Source organism: Mustela lutreola, chromosome X (genome assembly GCF_030435805.1).
Source record: "Mustela lutreola isolate mMusLut2 chromosome X, mMusLut2.pri, whole genome shotgun sequence".
Lineage (NCBI taxonomy): Eukaryota > Metazoa > Chordata > Mammalia > Carnivora > Mustelidae > Mustela > Mustela lutreola.
In genome coordinates this window covers 90292497-90316297 of record NC_081308.1, presented here as the reverse complement: position 1 = coordinate 90316297, position 23801 = coordinate 90292497, and the positions used below count along the sequence as shown (strand labels likewise).

Sequence of the window (23801 nt, the reverse complement as noted above, 5' to 3'; positions counted from 1 at the left end):
ATAAGTCTAAGTTACAAAATGACACTCAGGTGTGAATAAATGATGCTAGATAAATATGTAGAAAAGTTAAAATCACCTAAAATTAACCAGTTTTGTGCTCTTTCAAATGTCAAAGATCTGGTTTAGTTGATTTGGTTTTCTTTTGCCTCAATTACACAGTTGCTTTAGCATTTTAGAGAAATGCTAAGGATGAAAAATGGGCAGGTCTTCATCTTTCTGTCAAAAAAGTTGCCTCCAAACTCTGTCACAAACTAAAAACTGAAAAGTTCAGCCTTGCACTTAATGCAAATTGAAAGCAAATCACTTTAGTGATTTTACAGGGTGATGGTGGTGGGCTATTTTGGCACATATATCTATGTTGAAATATACATTTCCCATTTATACCAAGCATACATCTTAGAGATGTCCTAAATAGCATATATAATTGCTGTACCCAGTGAATCTGTGTGAAATATACCTCCTACAGTGGTCTCTCTCCTTGCTTTAGACCAGTACTCCTCTAACATTTTTGTTAAGGCTTGACTAATAGCAGAGGTGAATGAAGAAGTATCTCACTGATGGGCCACAAACACAAAATTTGAGGTAGTTGTGTAAAATATAAAAACTTATCCACTTGAACCTTCATGAAAACTAATGATATAAGACCATCTTTTGGTTCATGTAATCCCTGGCAAACTACAGAGTTCGACTTGAGGTATTTTCATCCCAGTATTGATGGAAAGATGTAGGCAAAAATTACTGAGGGTATGTGTCTGCACATCTAGATTTGGCTATAACAAAATGTAATGACTCTATGAAATAATAGAAGTGGTGGCAGGGGGATAACCATACCCTAATACATCAACATTAGCTACAAAATATTCACTATTTCCACAATCCATTACTAACATGTTTCCTTTCTTTTGTTTGTTTATTTTAAAATACTTAACTTTGGTACCTACACTGGTGGGCTACATTACCTACAATGTGCTATATTTCCTTTTGGAAAAATAAACAAATTCTTAGGAATGTAATTTTCTCTCATCTATTCTCAAGGTAGAAATAAGCCTCTAACAGTCCAAATTGTATTGGAAAGATCAAAAGTTGAGTAAAACATCTTCCAAAGTAGGTGCAATATTGGGGCAATTCGTCTTCCTTGGCTGTACAATTGGTAGGTACTACTACTGTCACAGATTTCAATAAAACATATACCCAAAATAAACCTAATGCATTTCTGGCAGATTTGCTCAATTCTCTTGCTTCAAACTGAAGAAATTCTGAGAATTGAAGAATAGAATGAAACCCAAGGTAGATAAAAGCTCACAAATATTGAAGTACATGGTTTAGAGTAAAGACCATGTGTGGAAGAGATACTAACAGTCTCCTGAATCTCAAGCTCACAGTTCTTGAAACACACTGATTACGGGTACAGACTCAAAAGGAAGGCTCAACACCTTGTGTCCTTATTTGAGTCTGTAAAAAAACATTAGCACCAATAAATCATCTTGTTACTTTTACCAACACTCTATGATTCATAAATATTCAGGGTCTCAACCTAAATACAAGTTTTAAACAGCCCTGGATTGTGCCATTGGGAATAAAATTATCACATCATTTTGAGGATTGTACTGACGGGTTCTTTTATTTTAAAAAGTGCTGTTCTCCAGGAGTTAATGTTCACTAAATGAAAATTTTTGGCTGACAAACATGAAAAGTCTTTTGAACCAATCACCAATGCATGACATCTATGTCTCTATCAATCACAGAATTAAAAAGCTCTGTTCTATAGCACACTTAATACCTAGTGTAACCAATTAGTATTACAATTCCCTGATGCAATACAAACGCATTTCCTTTAACTGCTATTGCACTGAACCCAAGGCTTATAAATGAGCAGACACAAATTGATTTGCATGTAATAACAGTGGCAATAAACCTTCCCTGGTTCATGCAATCTTCCCCCATCTGTTAGCAGAGAACAAGTTTAGGATCTATTATTCCCAGAAGGGGACTTACCCAGCTGGACATCTATAACACTTGGCTTATTCTCCATGGGGAACAATGGCTTGGGAGGTTTGTCTGTGAGTAAAGCTGGAAGAGAAAGTGAAAGAAAGTAATGGGAAAATTGAGATAAATTACAGGATAAGAAAGATTCTATCACGGATGATATTTAATGTTGGTAGATTTGATGGTGTGTAAACATTTATTAGACAGTGTTCTTACTTGAGTTGTTACTCTATCCACACAATATCCATTTTCCAGCATATTTAGAGCACCATTGATTCACTGTAAATAGGCCATTTCAACAGCTACACTTTCAAACAAGTTCAAACAAATGGACTACTTTGAATAATTTTATAAGCTTGTAAGTATAAAGAAATATAGATTTTTTTATTTAATTCTTTTTCAGTGATCCAAAATTCATTTTTTATGCACCACACCCAATGCTACATGCAATATGTGCTGTCCTTAATACCCACCACCAGGCTCACCCAACTTCCCACCCTCTTCCCCTCCCAAATCCTCAGTTTGTTTATCAGAATCTACAGTCTCTCATGGTTTGTCTCCCCATCTGATTGCCCCCAATTCACTTCTCCTCTCCTTCTCCCAATGTCCTCCATGTTTTTCCTTATGCTCCATAAGTAAGTGAAACCATATGTTACTTGACTCTCTCTGCTTGACTTATTTCAGTCAGCATAATCTCTTCAAGTATAATCAGATAAATATTAAATCTCCATATGTACTTTATGGTACCAAATATTAATAAAATACAACCCTAATAGACATGTCTGGTGAATTGAACCTTCTACACCTCTGAATCTTGCCCAATTCCCCACTCAGTCTCTGAAACAATATAACACTGATACATCATTAGGATAACAATTAAAAATATTGATTGAACATCTTTTGTCCACCAAGTCCTGTGCTAAGGGAAAAGGAAGTAAAGTCTTCATATTTACTCTCAGTTTATAATCTAGGACTATGAACCAAAGTTAGCCCATCAAAATAAACAGATAATAGAACAAAGACTACCATCTAGTGAAAAAGTGTAGCATTTGAGTCATAAGACTATATGTGGTAAAGGAATGAGGAAAGGCAAGGTCAATATTGGCTGGCAGAGTTGGGGAAAGTTTTCTGAAGGAAATGGGTCTTCACATAAACCTTAAAGAATGAGAAAGATTTGGAAAGGTAGAGAGTAAGGAAGAAGAAATGAAGGAAAGGAAACACAAACCAAGGAAGAGAGGTAGAACTTAGAACATGAAGTGACTAGAAGAAAATGATCTGGTGAGAAGGAGCTGGGTGGGGTAGGGTAAAGAGCAAGTTGCTCATGATGTAGAATAATTAGAAATGAAAAAAGATAGGATGGAACTTAATTCTGGCGGATCCTGAGAAATATGCAGAGGAATTTGGACATGATGTAGTAACTATAAGAACATTGTAGATTCTTGGAACTATAGCAACAAAAGACTCAAGGGAAGTACTATCTAAAGATGACTGGCTTCCTATATAGGATGGGTTGGAGGAGAACAAAAACAGCTTACAGTATGCAGTAATAACACAGTAGTGCTGGGTGAGGGTGATAAGGGATGAAAAGTCATTAATGGTGGAGTCTGGGAAAATTTTTAAAAAGGCAAATTTGAGAGGCACCTGGAAGAAAGAAATGAGAGCACTTGGCACAAAGATACAAAATGGTTTATGACAACCCTTGTATCAATCTTTATTTATGTCCTGAATTCTTTTAAACTATTCCCATATTTATGTCTTCTTTCAACTGTCCAACTGGACTCTTACCTATTAAAGGGATACATTTTATATGTCTTTGTAATTCACAGGAGACATAGAATAGAGCTGGGCATATAAGAGATCATTAAAGCATGATTAATCGGCTGGCATAGGAATTCTGTGCTGATATGAGAAAAGTTCATCTCATATTTATAAGGCTATTTAGAAAAGAAAAAGAAACATAAGCTTATCAGATGACAGATAAGATAAGGGAATATATAAATTTGTTGAGATGCCCAAAATAGTTGTTGATAATAAACATACGTACTTAGAAATTCATTCAAAAAAGAGCTCTATGTTACATCAGCTTTATCTTTCTGATATACAAATTGCTTGAAATGAGAAAATTTTAGTGAATTTTTCTTATTTTTCCAACTAATTTTTACTGATGGAATACAGCACACCTTGTCCTTATTGAATCAAATATATTTCTTCTAACTTGGCACAAAAATAGACACATGGGTCAATAGAACAGAATAGAAAACCCAGAAATAAGCCCACATCTATATCATCAATTAACCTTTAATAAAGCAGGAAAGACTATCCAATGCGAAAAAGAAAGACTTAACACATGGTGTGGGGAAAACTGGACAGCAACATGCAAAAGAATGAAAACCGGACTTTATTACCCTGTATAAAAATTAAATTTAAAATGGATGAAAGACTTAAATGTGAAACAGGAAACCATCAAAATCCTAGAGGAGAACACAGGTAGTAACCTTTGTGATATCAGCCAAAGTAACTTCTTACTAGATATGTATCCCAAGGCAAGGGATTTCATCAAAATAAAAAGCTTCTGTGTAGCAAAGGAAATAATCAAAAAAGCTAAAAGGCAGTCTCCAGAATAGGAGAAGATATTTATAAATGACAGATCTGATAAAGGGTTAGTATCCAAAATATATAAAGAACTTAAAAAACTCAACACCCCAAAAAACCCAAATAATCTAATTAAAAATGGGCAGAAGACATAAGTAGACAATTTTCCAAAGCAGACATCCAAATGACCAACAGACACATGAAAAGGTGCTCAACATCACTCATCATCACAGAAATACAAATCAAAACTGTAATGATATATCACCTCACAGCTGTCAGAATGGCTAAAATCAACAATACAAGAAACAACAGGAGCTGGCAAGGATGTGGAAAAAAGCGGAACTCTCTTGCACTGTTGGTGGGAATGCAAATTGGTGCAGCCACTCTGGAAAACAGTATGGAGGCTCCTCAAAAAGTTAAAAATGAAAAAACCTGGGGCACCTGGTTGGCTCACTCAGGGAAGCAGGTGACTTTTGATCTTGGGGTCAAGGATTTGAGCCCCACACTTAATGTAGAAATTACTTAAAGAAATAAATAAACTTAAGAAGCAAAAATACTACCTTACGATCCAGCAATTGCACTACTGGGTGGTTACCCAAAACATACAAAAATACTAATTCAAAGGGATACATATACCCTAGTGTTTACCCCAGCATTATCTACAATAGCCAAACTATGGAAACAGCCCGAGTGTCCATCAACTGATGAATGAATATGTGCCTGTGTGTGTGTGCACACAAATATTACTCAGCCATAAAAAAGATTGAAATCATGGCATTTGCAATAACATGGATGGAGCTAGAGAGTATTATGCTAAGCAAAACGAATCAGTTGGAGAAAGACAAATACCATATGATTTCACTCATGTGGAATTTAAGAAACAAAACAAATGAACAAAGAGGGAAAAAAGAGAGAGGGAGGCAAACTAAGAAACAGACTCTTAACTATAGAGAACAAACTGATGGCTACCAGAAGGGAGGTGGGTGTGGGGATGGGTGAAATAGATGGTGGGGATTAAGGAATGCACTTGTTGCTATGAGCTGATTTGAGCATGTGGACAAACACACAAATATAATATCTATAGTTTTCATTCCTTAAATATTTCAGTTATCCTTAACAATCTGATATTAAAATATTATTTGAAACATAAAGGATATACTTAAAACAAAATTTAAATATTTGAATTTAAAATCCAGTCATAGCAGGTATTTGATTTTGTTGTTGTTTGCTACTGTTTGTAATAGCAAAATATTGAAAACAACCAAAATATCCATCCATAAGATAGTATTAAATAATATGGTGCTTTCATATAATAATATATTATGATGCAGATGTTTAAAATAATTAGATAAATCTGTACATCTGTTATATGAAGACCTCTAAGATATACTGTTCAAAAGTGTGCACAGCATACTATCTTTTGTGTAAAAAGAAAGCTATATGTGTGTGCTATGTACCCATCTGTATGCACATATAAAAATGTTTAAATACAGAATATTTCTGAATGGATACATGTAAAACTGGTAACAATGATATCCTCTGAAGAAAGGAACTGGGTGGCTGAAGAATGGTAGAGAGGGTAAGGAGAATATGGTCAGGGAGAGGAAAATTTAATTTTCACTATACACTTTTTCTACATTTTGAACAACATGCATGTATTGTGTATTCAAACATTAATAAAATTAAAATTAACATCTAGCCACCTACAATTTATTAAAAATAATTTTTATTTCTTTGTAGAATTATTCTCAATTTGCTTTACACATCTCTTCCTGTCGCTTTCCCTGCTTGTACTCTCTCTCTGCCAAATAAATAAAATCTTAAAAAATATATTCCATGCTCAAAGATGAATAGCTTCTTTAAATTTTTATTTATTTATTTTTAAAAATTTCTTGTCAGTGTTCCAGAATTCATTGTTTATGCACCACACCCAGTGCCACATGCAATACATGCCCTCCTTAATACCCACCAACAGGCTCACCCAAACTCCTACCCCCCTCCCCTCCAAAACCCTGTTTGTTTCTCAGAGTCCACAGTCTCTCATGGTTCATCTCCCCCTCCAATTTCCCCCAACTCACTTCTCTCCATCTCCCCATGTCCACCGTGTAATTCCTTATGCTCCACAAATAAATGAAACCATATGATACTTGACTCTCTCTGCTTGACTTATTTCACTCAGCATAATCTCTTCCAGGCCTGTCCATGTTGATACAAAAGTTGGGTATTCATCCTTTCTGATGGAGGCACAAGACTCCATAGTATATATGGACCATTTCTTCTTTATCCATTCATCCATTATAGGGCATCTTGGTTCTTTCCACAGTTTGGCGACTGTGGCCATTGTGGCTATGAACATTGGGGTACAGATGGTCCTTCTTTTCACTACATCTGTATTCAAAGATGAATATCTTGTTCAATCCTTATCAGGATATGAATTTGGAGTCATTGTTGTCCCTCATCCTTACCTCCTGCTATGGACTATGGATATGTTTAGCCTGAATTCATTATTGTTAAGTGTCAATTACTGATAATAAATGTCAATTTATTAATAGAAATGATAATTTTAAATGCCTTACATTTATAGGCGGTCCATAATTTTCAAAAAGTGTTTTCAGACACATTAGCTCATGTGATCTACACAACGACCTTGGAAATTAAGGAAGACAGCTAGCTACAATTATGGCCAATTTAGAGATGAAGCTAAACGAAGTTTACATTGTCTCATTTGGTGCCCCCTTGTGACCAAAAGCCCCCATTTACAGAACAGCAAGGAAGGCACTTAAGTTGTAGGCAGAAGACAGGTACAAATGCTCAATACTGAATCAATGGTTTTAGCCTCTTTGACTACACACTAACCCAAAGTTCCTAGGCCAGTGGGAGTGGCTCGGTGGCAAACAGTCAACAGAGACATGATTCCTGTAGGACATTCCACACACATACATTTTTTCCCTAAACCCATGAATGAAAGGGGATGAATTTACACTTACCCTAACACATCCCAGTGGGATATATGGGTGTGGAGCCTCATTAAATTCTAATATCATGTCTAGGACTGGGAATTGCCAAGAAGTGCGGGACATTTATGATATAAAATAGCAACTGCAGCAGTTCATCTGGATCCTGGCCACCAGCTCAGAGACAAATCTATCAGCACCCAGTGTAATTACAGCATTTGCAGATTAGCTAGAGAAGCTGCCATGGACAGACAAGTTCATTTCTTTATTCTCTTTAAAAATATCATTTGAAATTCAGTTACTATTTGAGAAATGAAAGGGGAGAACTGTCAATACCCAGGCCCCTAATCCAGAGTGAATATTTACAAATTTATTAGAAAACTTATCCAGGACCTCTACAGGGACTAATTTGGGGTCTGTGTTAGTCTTTGAATTTGCTGCTCAAGCTTCAAGTTTTGATTGAAACAAGGAGAGCAAGCAATGCAGTTTGGTACTAATATTTCACTCTATAATTCCTCCCCTGCATTTCCCTCCGTAGCTGCTTATGTTTAATTATCCTTAAATGTAATTGCTCTACCGAGTATACCATGACAGTAGTCTTAATGTATTAATGAAACTATTACTGTTTCTGCCTGCTTCTTCATAGAGCTAAGTTTTATGCATTTGACATTAACTTTCCTGAGGAGAATTAGCTCTCTTTTTTCTATTATAAGTAAAGTTTGTGTATACATGTACAAATTAATTGATTTGACTGAAATGATCAGACAATTTCAATGAACACAGTATAAAATATCAATAGAATTAGTTTTTTGATTGTGTAAATCAGTTTAGTTGATTATATAGACTAAGTGCTACATACTGTTATAAGTTTCATTGTCCTCTTTTATTGTTAAATTGTTTGTTTAAATAGACTTGCCAAGTGGGAGGAAGTAGTACAACTATATGCAAAGGACACTAAATGTATGAACACACTAGGATCATAAAGTAACTCATTAGTTTCTATGAATGAAGCCATTATGGAATGTGTATGTTAAGGTTAATGAAATGGATCCCTCCAAATCCATTCAACACACCAACACTGAAATGACATTCTAAAATCACTATTTTTATCAGAATATTTAACCACTGAAGAATCTACCAATGTTTCCTATATTTACAGAGGATAAAATCTGAAACTGTCAACTGGGACTACAAAGAAAGCCAAGTATAGGTTTTTAAAAAACCTTCCTGCCTTTTTACCCCTCTTCTACTTTATCAATGCGAGGTTCAAATTACTTTCCTCATTTGTCCCTTAACACATTGCATTAATTTCCAACTCTTGCACTTTCCCTAAGCTTGAAAACAAATAACAGTTCCCATAATTATCATTAATTTGGCATCTACCCTGTGTTAAGCTTTGTTCTAAGGCATTTACTACATTTTACAAATAACTTTCCTAGAGTCAAGCAGCTTTGGACTGTAAAGCAGAGATCTCAAGTGAGTTTTATCTGATTTCACCATGGCCACAATGCTTCTCTAAGAACTTTACCTTGAGGAGCACCTGGGTGGCTCAGTGGGTTAAGCCTCTGCCTTCGGCTCAGGTCATGATCCCAGGGATCATGGGATGGAGGCCCGCATCCTGCTCTCTGCTCAGTGGGGAGCCTGCTTCCCCTCCTCTCTCTCTGCCTGCCTCTCTGCCTACTTATGATCTCTCTTCCTCTGTCAAATAAATAAATAAATAATCTGAAAAAAAAAGAAGAACTTTACCTTGGTTTTTGCCATCCCAAGTCTTATCCAACCTCTAAAATCTAGTCCTCAATTTTCCAGAAAATCTCCCTGAAAAAAAGCCCAAGGTAACCTTTACTATCTCTGGTTTGACAGAAAATGGAATACTAAAGCATTTACTATTTTTTTGAACCACTTATTTGGTTCATAGCATACAACACTTCGACTACAAATTAAACTTCACTTTACATGGGTATGTCTAATCTCCCTAACTAGATTTTTATGCTCCTGGAAGACAAGTATAACTCAGAAATTAAGATAGTGTCTACATTTTGGAACAAATACTCACAACCTCAAAATTAATTTTCATATGATATTCTTTCTCTAAAGTCAGATGCTTTCCATAGTATCCTTGGGTTGCAAAGAACGGAAACACATTTTTGCAAATTTAAGCAAAAAGGGAATTTATCAGAAGGATATCTCAAGGATGGACAGTATGTCTGAGGAACTAAGTTTAGAGAGAAAAGCAACCAGACCAGGTCTAGATGTATAAGCAAAAAAGACTACACAACGATCTCTTCTTGACCCCATCAACAAATTGAATTTATACCAACGTTTTGTGTTTCTTTTTGTTTTGCATTGTTATATCTTGCTCTTTGTCGTTGTGTCACTTTGATTAAGATTCAAAATTCCAGGAAAGAGAGGTTGAATGCACAATTTTTAAAAACTCCTTTATTTATTTCAGCCATCTCCTACCCCACACCCTTCTGGCAATCACCAGTTTGTTCTCTGTATATAAGAGTTTGTTAAGTTTTTTAGATTCCATATATGAATGAAATCATATATATGTCTTTGACTTATTTCACTTAGTATAATACCTTCTAGTTTCAGCGATGTTGTCACAAATGACAAGATCTCATTTGTTTTTATGCCTGAGGAATATTCCACTTATATATATAGATAGATAGATATCTACCTACCACATCTTTATCCATTCACATATCAATAGATACCTGGGTTGCATCCATATCTTTGCTATTATAAATAACGTTGTAAAAAACTTAAGGATGCATATATCTTTTCTAATTTGTGTTTTTGTTTTCTTTGCATAAATACCCAGTAGTGGAATTATTAGACAATATGGTATTTCTATTTTTAATTTTTTGAGAAAACTTCATATTGATTTCCAGTGGTTTCACTGATTTACATTCTCACCAATAGTGTACAAGGGTTACCTTTTCTCTACACCCTCACCAATGTTTTTTATTTCTTGTCTTTTTGTTATTAGCCATACTGACTGATGTGAAGTGATATCTTACTGTGGTTTTGATTTGTATTTCCTTGATAATGAGTGATCTCAAGCATCTTTTCATGTGTTTGTTGGCCATCTGGATGTCTTCTTCAGAAAAACGTCTATTCAAGTCCTCTGCCCATTTATTAATCATATAGTTTGTTTGTTGTTGTTGTTGTTTTGGTGTTGAGTTCTATATATTCTTTCTGTATTTTGTATATTAACTTCTTATGGTATATATCATTTGCAAATACCTTCTCCCACTCACAAAGTTTCCTTTTTATTTTGATGATTTCTTTTGCTGTGAAGTAAGCTTTTGCTTTTTTGTTTGTTCTGTTTTCCTTGCCTAAGGGGACACACCCATAAATATTTTGCTCGGGCTGATGTCCAAGAGATTACTGACTATATTTTCTTTTAGGAGTTTTATATGGTTTCAGGTCTTAAATTTAGTTCTTTAATCCAATTTTAGTGTATTTTTGTGTGTGGTATGAGAAAATAGTCCAGTTTTTAATTCTTTTCCATGTAACTGTCCAATTCTCCCAACACCTTTTATTTAATAGACTATTTTTACCCCATTGTATATTCTTGCCTCCTCTGTTATAGAAGAATTGGTCACATATGTATTGATATATTTCTGGGCTCTCCATTCTGTGCCATTGATGTATGTTTCTACTTTCATGCATGTACCATGCTGCTTTGACTACTCTAGCTTTGTAGTATATCTTGAAATCTTGGATTATTTCTAGCATTGTTCTTCCCTCTCAAGATTTCTTTGACTATTCAGGTTCTTTTGTGGTTCCATGCAAAATTAGGTTTATTTGTTTTCGTTCTGTGAAAAATGTTTTCGGTATTTTGATAAGTTTGCACTGAATCTGTAGATTACTTTGGGTAATATGGATATTTTAACAATATTAATTCTTCCAGCCCATAAGAATGGTATATCTTTCCTTTTATTTATGTCATGTTTAATTTCTTTCATCTGTGGTTTATAGTTTGCACAGCACAATTCTTTCACCTCCTTGGTTAAGTTTATTCCTAAATATTTAGTTCTTTTTGGTGCAACTGTTAATGGGATTGTTTTCTTAATTTCTCTTTCTGTTATTTTGTTAATAGTTTACTGAAATACAACAGATTTCCATACATTATTTTGTATCCTGAACTTTGCCAAATTCATTTATCAGTTCTAACAGTTTTTTTATGGAAATCTTCAGAGTTTCCTATATATAGCACCTGTCATTTGCAAATAGTGACCGTTTTACTTTTCCCTTACCAATTTGGATGTCTTTTATTTTTTTCTTGTCTGATTGCTGGAGCTAGGACTTCAAGTACTGTGTTGAATAAAAATGGTAAGAGGAAACATACTTCTCTTGTTCCTGATCTAAGAGGAAAAGCTTTCACCATTGAGCATGTTAGCTACAGGTTTTTCATATATAATCTTTGTCACATTGAAATATGCAAACCCTAAACCCACTTTGTTGAGTTTTTATCATAAATGGATGTCGTACTTTGTCAAATGTTTTCTGCATCTGTTGGTATGATGCAGTTTTTCTCCTTCCTCCTATTGTGATGTATCACACTGACTGATTTGTGAATATTGAAGCACCCTTGCATGCGTGGAGTAAATCTCACTGCACCATGGTGATTATTTGATTTAGTATATTGTTTAATTTGGTTTGCTAATATTTTGTTGAGGGTGTTTGGATCTATGTTCACCAGAGTTTTCTTTTTTCATCGTGACTTTGTCTGGTTTTGATATCAGGGTAGTGCTGGCCTCAGAATGAATTTGGAAAATTTCCTTCTTCCCCTTTTTTTTTTTGGAGTAGTTTAAGAGCAGGTATTAACTTGTCTTCAAATGCTTAGTGGGAATCACCTGTGAAACCATCTGGTCCTGGACTTTTGTTTGTTGGGAGTTTTGTTTTGCTTTTTTTAAATTAGTGATTCAATTTCATTAATAGTAATCAGCCTTTTCAAATTTTTTATTTCTTCCTGATTCAGTTTTGGAAGATTATATGTTTCTAGGAATTTACCCATTTGTTCTAGGCTGTCCTATTTGTTGGCATATAATTTTTCATAATATTGTCTTATAATTCTTTGTATTTCTATAGTGTTGGGTGTGACTAGACATATTTTGAGCTCCAGGCCTAGCCACGACTGCATGTATACCTTGAGGAAAAGGACTCCTTAAAGCAGGATTTCTCAACATCAGCACTTTATTGCCAGGTAGTTCTCTATTGCATGGGGCTGTCTTGTGCATTATAGGATGCTAAGCAGCATCCTTAGCCTTTAATCATTACAAGCAATAGCATCTTCCCCAGGCTGTGATAACCAAAAATGTCTCCAGCCACTGGCAAATACTCCCTAAGGAGCAAAATCACCCATGGTTAAGAACCATTGCCCTGAAGGAAATTTAGGTTGCCTGGTGTTCTAAAGGAATTGAGAAAATTGGGTAAAAAAGACTTGGGAATGATCTTCATGTGGGAAACAAAATTGAAGCCATAACTAAGCAAATTAGATCTAGAAAGAGCCAGGGGGTATTGTTAATATCTTTAAAAGTTTCCTATAATCATGAATGGAGATTAGCTAAGCCTAGTTGAAGGAGTCAACTAATTTCAAGATGTCATAAATTGAACATAGAATGAATCCAGAAATTGCAGATCTCTAGAAACATCATAAGCACTATTAATCTTTGGAAAGAAATAGCTCTTTCTGAATTAACTACATAGATTTCCTAATTCTGAATTATGAGATGCACATTTTATTGGCCACTTAGTGAATCTAAAGTCATATATAAGTATTTTACTTTTAAGATTACTAAGCTGAAAGTCCCCTAAGTTAGAATATCATACAGGAAAAAATACACAATAAACATGATTATTTAATTTCATTTTTAACCCTCCAAGCCTATAAGCTCAAATAAATCCAGTGCTGGATATAATGTGCCCTAAACTTTCCTTTTTGCATACCCTATTTTGTTTTTAATTTAATTTACATTTAATTAATTAACATATAGTGCATTATTAGTTTCAGAGGTAAGTTCAGTGATGCATCAGTTGTGTATAACACCCAGTGCTCATTACATCACATGCCCTCCTTAATACCCATCACCCAGTTACCCCATCCTCTCACCCCATCTTAAACAACCCTTATTTTGTTTCCTATGATTAAGAGTCTCTTATGGTTTGTCTCCCTCTCTGATTTTGTCTTTTTTTTTTTTAAGATTTTATTTATTTGACAGAGAGAGAGTGCACACAAGCAGGAGGAGTGGCAAGCAGATGGAGAGGGAAAAGCAGGCTCTCAGCTGAACAGGGAGCCTGACATGGGGTTCAATTACAGGACCCTAGGATCATGACCTGAACCAAAGGCAGATGCTTAACAGACTGAGCCACCAGGGTGCTTCCTCTCTGGTTTTGTCTTGTTTTATTTTTCCCTCCCTCTTCCCATGATCCTGTTTTATTTCTTAAATTCCATACATGAGTGAAAGCATATGATAATTGTCTTTCTCTGACTGACTTATTTTGCCTAGCATAATACCCTCTAGTTCCATCCACATCACTGCAAATGGCAAGATTTCAATTTTTGATGGATGAGTAATATTTCATATAAATATATAAATATATATATATATATATATATATATATATATATATAGAGAGAGAGAGAGAGAGAGAGAGAGGCAGATTTGTGCTGAATAAACATTCTTCTCTCCAGAGAAGGGCCCTGTGTCAAATGGCATTAAGAAGAAATTGCTCTACCTTTATGTTCAAGCTTTCCCAAAGTTCATGCATTGCTCAAAACTCAAATATTAGTGGAAGTAGATATGGAATCTAGAAGAAAGGGCACCTGAGGGAAACTTCACAGGAACACTTGACCATTCACCACCCTGAAGGCACATACCCTGAATCACAAGTCAGGATATACACTCTGAGCCAGATACCCAGAGTGGTTGCTAGAGAAACCCTAAGGAATTCCTAGGGTATTCTTAGAGGAATATTCCGAGAAGAATATTATATGATGGAAAAACATACATATATATGCGATCACTTTTTTATCCATTCATCTGCTGATGAACATCTGGGCTTGTTCCACAGTTTGGCTATTGTGGACACTGTTGCTATAAACATATAAACATTATGGTGCAGGTACCCTACTTTGCAGAAGTTCCTTCTTCTGCCTGCTTTTAGTCACTCAGAGTTGTGTCTCCCTAATCAAAACTTGCTGCAAAGAAGTCTCTGCAATTTAAAATTTAGTACAAACTTAAGACATCTCTACCTCCTCTCCTAAGGCTAATTACTTTTGAAGGATAGTCTCTAAATGTGAAATGATAGGCTTTACTCCTTAGTAGGGGTTTACAGCAGATGCATATTGAGCCCAAGGACCCTTCCTGGAACTCCTGTCTTCACATAGGTATTGGCCAGCAAATAGGGTGGCCTTCAGTAGAACCTGATGAAGACATTGTTATTTTCCTTGAGATCCCACCATCATTATTATGAGTGATTCCTTGACATCTTAATGACCTTAAGAAAGAGAACCCAGACATATAATACATTAATGTCCATTAAAAGTCTGTTTTTAATTTCAACCTGTTCTTATCTCCATCAACTAAGCACTATGGCCAGTTATTTTTTTAATAAATATTTTCTCTGCCAAAACTCTAATATTTTCTGCTTTATTTAAAACAGGAGTGGTAAGACTGACACAAATCTTTGTTTATTAACATCCAGGGAGAACATGTATTCTCTATGTGTTTCAGCTATAATAGAAAGGCTGTGATGGTTCAGGTTAAACTAAAGCCAGTGATTTCCGGATTCATTTGGGTATTCGTTTTCAAAGCATTGGTGGTTCAACTTTCAGATATTTTGATATGTATCTCCCACACCTACCTACCCCTCATTAAGAATAATTTCCTTTAGTAAGTCACTATTATTCATGGTGATGGCTCACGTTCCTCATGTGTGTAGTTGAAAGATAAAATAATGGAACACCACAGAGTCAAACAGATAGGAGGTACTGTTTGTAGAATTAAACTGCTCTCTTAAAAAACAGATCCTAGTTGTATTAAAAATATTCTTGACATCGTTTAAAGCCATTGTAAGTATTTGGCTTATTTATCATAGAAATTAAGGTTTTACATTCTTTAAATGAATAAGTGATCCTTTTACAGTCAGATGCTAAGTTCCAAGGGAAATTCTGGGCAACCTAGTTGGCCATTGCCCCTGCACTGCTTAAGGTTCCTTTAGCAACCACTCTGGGCATCTGGCTCAGAGCGTATGTCCTAACTTGTGATTCAGTGGATGTGCCTTCAGGGTGGTAAATGGTCAAGTGTTGCTGTGAAGTTGCCCTCAGGTGCCCTTTCTTCTAGATTCCATATCTACTTCCACTAATATTTGAGTTTTGAGCAATGCATGAACTTTGGGAAAGCTTGAACATAAAGGCAGAGCAATTTCTTCTTAATGCCATTTGACACAGGACCCTTCTCTGGAGAGAAGAATGTTTATTCAGCACAAATCTGCCCAGACATAAAACAACTCCTTCAAACTTTAAAAAAAAACAACCTTGAGGCAAATGGAAAGTTAAACAGAGATTGTGACTATAGTTGGTTTTTCTTTTTTTTCTCCCTCCTTCAGAGAGCATGCTTTTTCTTCTTTCTTGTCATTTCTCCCTCAAGTAAGATTTTGCCTTCTCTCTCTAAAATAGTACACCCTGGACCTTTATTTTGTAGATGTCTAACACATTACAAATGTAGCTCCTATACTACCCAAGAAATTACACAAGAGAGTATATTTCTGGGTTCCACATGAATCTTAGGTAGTAGTTAGCACCAAGTAAATATGGGAGGTAAAACAGAAGAAACACCAGTTTTAAAGTTTTCTTTCCTACTTTATTGAGATATATTTGACATATAACATTGTATAAATTTAAAGTGCACAACTTGTTAATTTGACATACTTATATATTGCAATATGATTATGACCACAATGTTAACACATACATCACACTACATAATTAGCCTTTCTAAATGGACAATTATACCAACATCTCCCCCATTTCCTCTGCTCCCCAGCCCCTGGTAACCACCATTCTACTCTCTGTTTCTATGAGTTTGGCTTTTTAAGATTCTATGTATAAGTGAGATCATACAGTATTTTTCTTTCCCTGACTTATTTCACTTAGCATAATGCCCTCAAGGTTCATCTGTGTTGTCACAAACCTCAGAATTTCCTTCTTTCTCATGGCTGAATAATTTTTCATTGTGTGTGTGTGTGTGTGTGTGTGTGTGTGTGTGTGTACATTCCGCATATTTATGAGATAGATCAATTTTTTTAAAGATTTTTAATTTATTTATTTGACAGAGAGAGATCACAAGTAGGCAGAGAGGCAGGCAGAGAGAGAGAGAGGAGGAAGCAGGCTCCCCGCCGAGCAGAGAGCCCGATGCGGGACTCGATCCCAGGACCCTGAGATCATGACCTGAGCCGAAGGCAGAGGATTTAACCTACTGAGCCACCCAGGCGCCCCTGAGATAGATCAATTTTTAACTTGCATCAAGATCTTTATTTGGTTCTGTGGTTACTGATCTGCTGGATTCTAGAAATTTGTCCCAGATAGTGATGCTTAAGAAACTCAAGAATGGACAATTTTAGAGGTAGACAAGCTCTTATTGTCTAATTCTTGTAGCCATTTTGACAGATGAATAAACTTAAACGTAGAAATGGAAGGGATTTGTTGAATATCATATTGCAAATTAGTGATAGAGCAGATTAAATCACCTTTTTCTGAATTACAGTTCAACATTCTTGCCACTACACAATGACTAAAACTGAATATTCATGCATTCCATGCCAAGCTCTTTTACATTCATTCTCTTCATTAAATCTCTACAGCAATGTATGAAATAGTTTCTAATATTATCAACATTTGACAGATGAGAAAAATGAGGCTGAGTGAGATTAAATAATTTGCCTAAAATCATATTGCTGATAAATACAAAGAGACCAGGATTCAACCTAATTCTACTTGACTGTTGAGTCTGATCATAGCCACTTCCATACTATCACCTCTCTTCCTCGGTTTTTTTATTTAAGAGTTTCTTTTTAATTAAAAATACATCCTGTTTCCATATAAGCATCACCAAAAGAAGACAGATATTTAATTAATGTAGTTTGGGAATGAGCTGATGAATACCTTTACTTGTGTCTATACAATTCTATAGATCAAAGAGTGGGATGAAAATCCAATCTTAGATTATTTGGTGTCATTCATTGTTTCAATCAGTTAAACATTTATAATTCTTCTGTTATAGAAAAGTATTTTACTAAACAGCGTGTGTGTCTGTGCTGGGGTTAGGATGTACAAATTTGTGGAAAAAGTACATATTTGAATAATACACTGAGATATGTCAAAAGGGTTATTCTAGCACAAGAGATACACATGTATAAATGTCTGTGGTAAGCGACAAAAAGTGGTAAATGCCTGTTTCATTTTTATTGTTATTGTTATAAGTCATCAAAAACAGTAGTTTTAAACAACACATGTGTAGGTATCTTATCATTTGAGAGGTTAGAGATTTGATGTGGGTCTTACCAGACTAAAATTCAAGTGTTAACAGGGCTGAGTCCTTTTCTGAGCTCTGAGGGGAGAATTTAACCTCTCCTTTTCCAGCTTCTAAAGGCTGCCCACATTCCTTGGTGCTTGACCTTCTTCCATCTTCAAAGTCAGAAATGGCAGGTTGACTCCAACCTCACATCACTCCAACCTTCTCTTCTGTCTCCCTCTTCCACTTTCAATGACCCTTGTGACTACATTGGGTTTGCCTGAATAATTCAGGATAATTGCACTATTTTAAAGTCAGGTGATTAGCTACCATAAGTCCATTTGGAAATTTAATTTGCCTTTGCTATATAACTTAACGTATTCCTAACAGATCAAGATGTGGACATCTTTAAGAGGTCCTTGTTCTATCTACTAAAATGTCACAAAAGGTAATCAAATAAAATATAAATGAAATGCAAAGATGAATACAATATTTTTTTAAAGATTTTATTTATTTATTTGACAGACAGGGATCACAAGTAGGCAGAGAGAGAGGAAGGGAAGCAGGCCCCCCGCTGAGCAGACAGCCCTATGTGGGACTCTATCCCAGGACCCTGGAATCATGACCTGAGCCTAAGGCAAAGGCTTTAACCTTCTGAGCCACCCAGGCACCCCAAAGATGAATACAATATCTTGATTGTCATGTGGAACAATGACATACATTGCATGTGTTTATTTTTATGAAATAACCTTCTCTTCAATAGTCTCACTTCAGCCAAATCAATTTGTGAATATAGACTTAATCTTTGTATTGCAACCAAAGTCTATTCAAAACAATTATTTGAATAAATTGGGTTGGTATTGACACTTTTCTTTTCAGCTTAATATTTATTTATTACTATTGAACTCATCCATGGCCTACCAACATATTTTGTAATGCAAAGTAACAAGGGAAAAACAAAATATCACTTAAACAATGTTAACTGTTTGGATGTGCTAATTGTTCCAATGAAACCTACAACTATGGATGTTAAATTAGCAATTGCTTTAGAATCAAAAGTTTCATGATAAGAATAATTTTCTAATTCACAAGTAATCCTTTGGTGGACATTAAACATGATGTGATATTTAGAACTCAGGAAGAAATTATCCTAAGTGGAGAGCCATCCTAACCTAAAATAATTACTTAGTTCTGGGATCTAAAGTGGAAAATAGAGCTGGTATCAATCACAAGGCATTATCCTTTTACCCTCCTTAATGTCATCTTTTAATTTTCAGATAGTGTTTCATCATGAGTAACCCTTTTGTTTGCACAAGAGTAAGTTGAATGCATGGTCATCAAAAACCTATAAATTACAGTATTATTTTTACTTTGCAGATGAGGAAATAGAATCAGGGAAGTTACGTTACTCATCTAATGTTACACAGCTCTAAAGGTCCAGAACGAGGATACAAACTCTAATTCCCTGACTCCTATTCTGTAGTCTCCTAGTCTCACTTAATCCTTACAACATTCCTTTAAAGTTAGTACTGCTATCATTCCTGTTTTATTGTTGAGGAAATTCAGGTTCAGAGAGGTTGGGTAATTTGATCAAGTAACCAAGCTAGCAAAAATGGGAGAACTGCTAACCAAATCTGTCTGACTTTAAAGCCAGGATCTTTTCCCTTGAATCTCTAGGATAAATATGTAGTAGCATTTCAAATGAACTCAATCCTACTAGCACAATATCTGAAAGTAAACTCATTTTGCTTTTCATTTTCATCACTCAAATCAGAACCTAACACTTGGAAACCTTATTTAATTTCCTACATGATGGCAGTCTTCTGGGAGGTTTCAAACCTTATTCCCTGTCTTTGTAACATTGATGAGCACTAATTTAATTAATCAAATATAAGTTGATGACCTATAATGTTAGAATTAATTTTCAAATGAAGCCAATTATGATTGTTCACAGTTCCAAGGAGAAAATATAAGCTGGGTCATTTCAAGATGTAATTATCAAATGCAGAAGAATCAAAGAAAAGAGAAAAAAATCAATTGAATTTACAAAGCACTATATCCTTTTAATTATTATTTCATTAAGACCAACTGGGAAGTTAGTAGGACAAGGACTGTTGTCTCCAGAAACTGAGATATAAAATCTCAGAAATTTCAAAGTAGGATCCACATATCCCAAAACAGAATGCCTTCCCCTTTTTAATCAACCTCATAAATATTCCCTCTAACTGAAATTTTAAAGATGGCTCCATGTATTCTGATAGGATAACCATTTTCTCAGCTTAATTAATCTTAATTAATCTCCTGATGCAATTTTGTCAAGAGATTGAACCCAGTGCTCAGAAGGAGAATCTGCATCTCTGAGTAAGGAGACTGAAAACCATATGGCAGGCTAATGCTTTGACAACATAGTCACATCCTCTTACTCCCCACTACAGTTTTCTCTATAATGGTTTAAATGTAGTAGCTTCCAAGTGTGGTCTAATTTACCTGAGGATCTGCACATTCCCCTCTCCACCCCAATCCCCTGATCTTGTTTAATGCTTCCCTAGGGAACATTCCAATGCAAATGGAAACCTAGGTGTTCAAAGCTGCTCTGGCCTTTTGCCACATTGATCTGGTGCCATTGGATGTTTCCACAGTAAACATGCACTTTCTCTAATAGTGTCTTTAGTCAAGGAGGAGAAGGGAGTTGGGGGAAATTGGAAGGGGAGGTGAACCATGAGAGACTGAGGACTCTGAAAAACAATCTGAGGGGTTTGAAGTGGTGAGGGTGGGGTGGGAGGTTGGGGGAAACAGGTGGTGGGTATTATAGAGTGCACGGATTACATGGAGCACTGGGTGTGGTGCAAAAATAATGAATACTGTTATGCTGAAAATAAATTAAAAAATAAATTAAAAAAAAAGAAGTAGTCAGATCATTTGTGAGAGAACAAAAGGCTTTTCAGGAAACTCTCTTCTGTGGAGGTGGTTACCTGGGGTTACAAACCAGTGAAAACACTGCAGATAGATCTTACATTAGGTGACTGTCTACTTGTCTGATTTTAGCCTGACAGACTAGTTATATATATGACCAAAACCCAAGGCTCTAGGATCTTTGTCTATAGGCTGATGCCCCATCAATGCTTTAACCTGACAGCTGGGACTCACTAGCATATAGATGGTTAGTCTCAGAGAACCCAAAAGAAGAAAAAGTTCTTCCTACCTAGTTCTTGAGGAGGGAGTTTTTGTTTTGGGGATGACAAAAGCTTCTCATCTTTCCTGCCTTATGTGTATCCAGATCTTGGAAATATCTGTGATGCTCATCAGCATTGGGCTGATGTCACCATAATTCAGAGCAGATGGCTGCTTATATGCTATGATTTTATAAGAAAAGCCTCTTTCAACTTTTAAAACATCTGCCACCCCCTATCTAGGTCACAAGCCCCATAATATTGCTGTTGAGAACATAGGCTCTGGGTTAGGAATACCTGAGTTTGAATATGGCTTTGCCACTTAATGTTTGATCTTGATCATGTTTCTTAATACCCCAGGATTCTATTTCCTTAACACATACCTGTGAATGGTAATAGTACCCACTCTTTAAGATTGTCATGAGGATGAAATGAGATCATGTTTCTAAAGTATGAAGTAGAGAACTGGCTCATAATTATCAATAATAATAGCAATTATTATTTTGCCAATTAAAAAAACACTGAGCTGTATCTACCCTTAGGGAGGGAATCAGAATAGGTATGACAAAGAAAAGAAGACTGAAACGTGGGGGTACTGAAGGGAAAAAGTGGGTGCAAGGTAGAAACAGAACATCAGGATCACCAAAGCAAGTTTCACTTCAAAAATTCAATACCTTGATAGGAAAAGAATAAATGAAACAAGATGGGATCAGGAGGGAAACAAACAATCAGAGACACAAACTGAGGGTTGCTGGGGGAGGAGGGTCAGGAGAGGGTGGTGGGGTTATGGACATTGGGGAGGGTATGTGCTCTGGTGAGTTCTGTGAAGTGTGTAAACCTGGCGATTCACAGACCTGTACCCCTGGGGATAAAAATACATTATATGTTTATTAAAAAAAAGCAAATTAAAAAAAATCAATACCTTGAGATACCACAACACTTGTGTACAGAGATCCATATCTAAAAGTCACATGGCCGACTTCTGCCCTGGTAAAGGGGATTGCATTTTTCTCTACAAGCTTAAAAAATATCTATAATAACGTGTAAGGAAATGGATGAACTGGCAGGTATGTTTCAATAGTATCTATGAAGATAATACATTGAGCTTAAGTCAGTGATTTTATTGACTCCCCTAGCCACTGAAAAACCAAAAGGAAATTAAGCTTATTGGATGGAGTTTCAGGCTGTCAATTTTGCTGCAAAGCAGGTAGACAAATTATTAGAAGAACAACAGAAGCCACTTCATCAGCTTAATGAAATTTCTTACATGGAATGGAAAGACTAACAGCAGCTCAGTCTCCATGTGCTTTACCATTTGAGCCCCAAGCTAAAATTTAAGAGATCTGTGTTCTAATTCTAATTCCACTAATAATTTACTGTGTGACTTTGGACAATTCAGTTAACTTTTATGTTGCTTAGTTCACACACCTTCAAAATGGGGATAATTGTCTTGTGTAGTTCATACAGTTATTATGAGAATATGAGAATTAAATGAAATAAGAAATATACAAATCCTATAAGGTCAAAAAATACTCTAAAAACATAAGCTATAAAGTGGAAAATGTCCTCCTAAAGTTACACTCTGAACAATGCATCCAAGAGATCTAGCTGACTTATGCTATTCTTAGTGACCTCTGAGGAAGAAACTTAAAGGACCATTTTGATTGCTTGTTCAAGTGTTTTAACAAGTTTTGCTACCATGGCATTCTAGTTTCTGTCTAGTATAAATTTACCTATGCAATAAGAGGCTACATTTACTGAAGAAAAAGGAGGAGAATAAACTACTTTTGGAAAACATAGTATGTAACACTTATATGGCACTTATTATAAGTTAAATACTGTTCTAAGGACTTAACAGATATTAAGTCATTTAATAAAACAAATCTGTATATGGCGTGCATATTATGATCTTCAGTTTACAGATAAATAACTGAGGCATCAAAAAATTAAGTGACCTGCCTGAGGCTACATAGCAAGTAAGAAACAGAGCTGAGGTTAAAATTTGGGCAGTCTGGTTCCCGAGTCCTTGTTAAATATAAGATTAACAGAATCCTGATCAATTTGCATCATTTCAACACACATTTATTCTTACAAAATCATTATTGGAAAGACTCTAGTCCTCCTAACACATGAATTCCCTCTAAAGAGTCCCCAACATTCAACCTTGACTTGACAATTTTTTTTTTTTTGCAATAGGCTCACTACCTCACAAGTTTGATCATTTCAATTTTTAATAAATATTAAGAATGTATTACTTACATTCAGCTAAAGTTTTTCCCTTTGGCATGTTTTATCTGTTGGTCCTATATCTGCTCTTTGGAAAAACAGAATAAACCAATGCATGCATATGCCAATGCCTGAAATGTTTGCAGACAGATCTCTTGATCTTTTCCACCCCCTGCCCTTCTGAAAATCATCCTTTTTCCAAGCTAAGTACTCCAAGTTCTTTCAATTGTTCATTGTCTTTTAGGTGATACATATTCCAAAACCTTTTACCATCCTAGACATCCTTTTTTGGGCATAATCTTGTCTGTCACTGGGCCTCTTAAATATGGCACAATAAACTGAACACACAA

At 35.5% G+C, this 23801-nt stretch overlaps 1 protein-coding gene across 1 annotated transcript in view; it reads right to left on the bottom strand.

Moving 5' to 3' along the window:
- The window catches only part of IL1RAPL2 (interleukin 1 receptor accessory protein like 2), a 650308-nt gene that overhangs the window by 321928 nt on the left and 304579 nt on the right, over positions 1 to 23801 (bottom strand). Inside the window, exon 4 of the mRNA XM_059156822.1 lies at positions 1996 to 2070. Coding sequence (XP_059012805.1) covers positions 1996 to 2070 — 75 coding nt within the window. The remainder of the gene's footprint in view (positions 1 to 1995; positions 2071 to 23801) is intronic.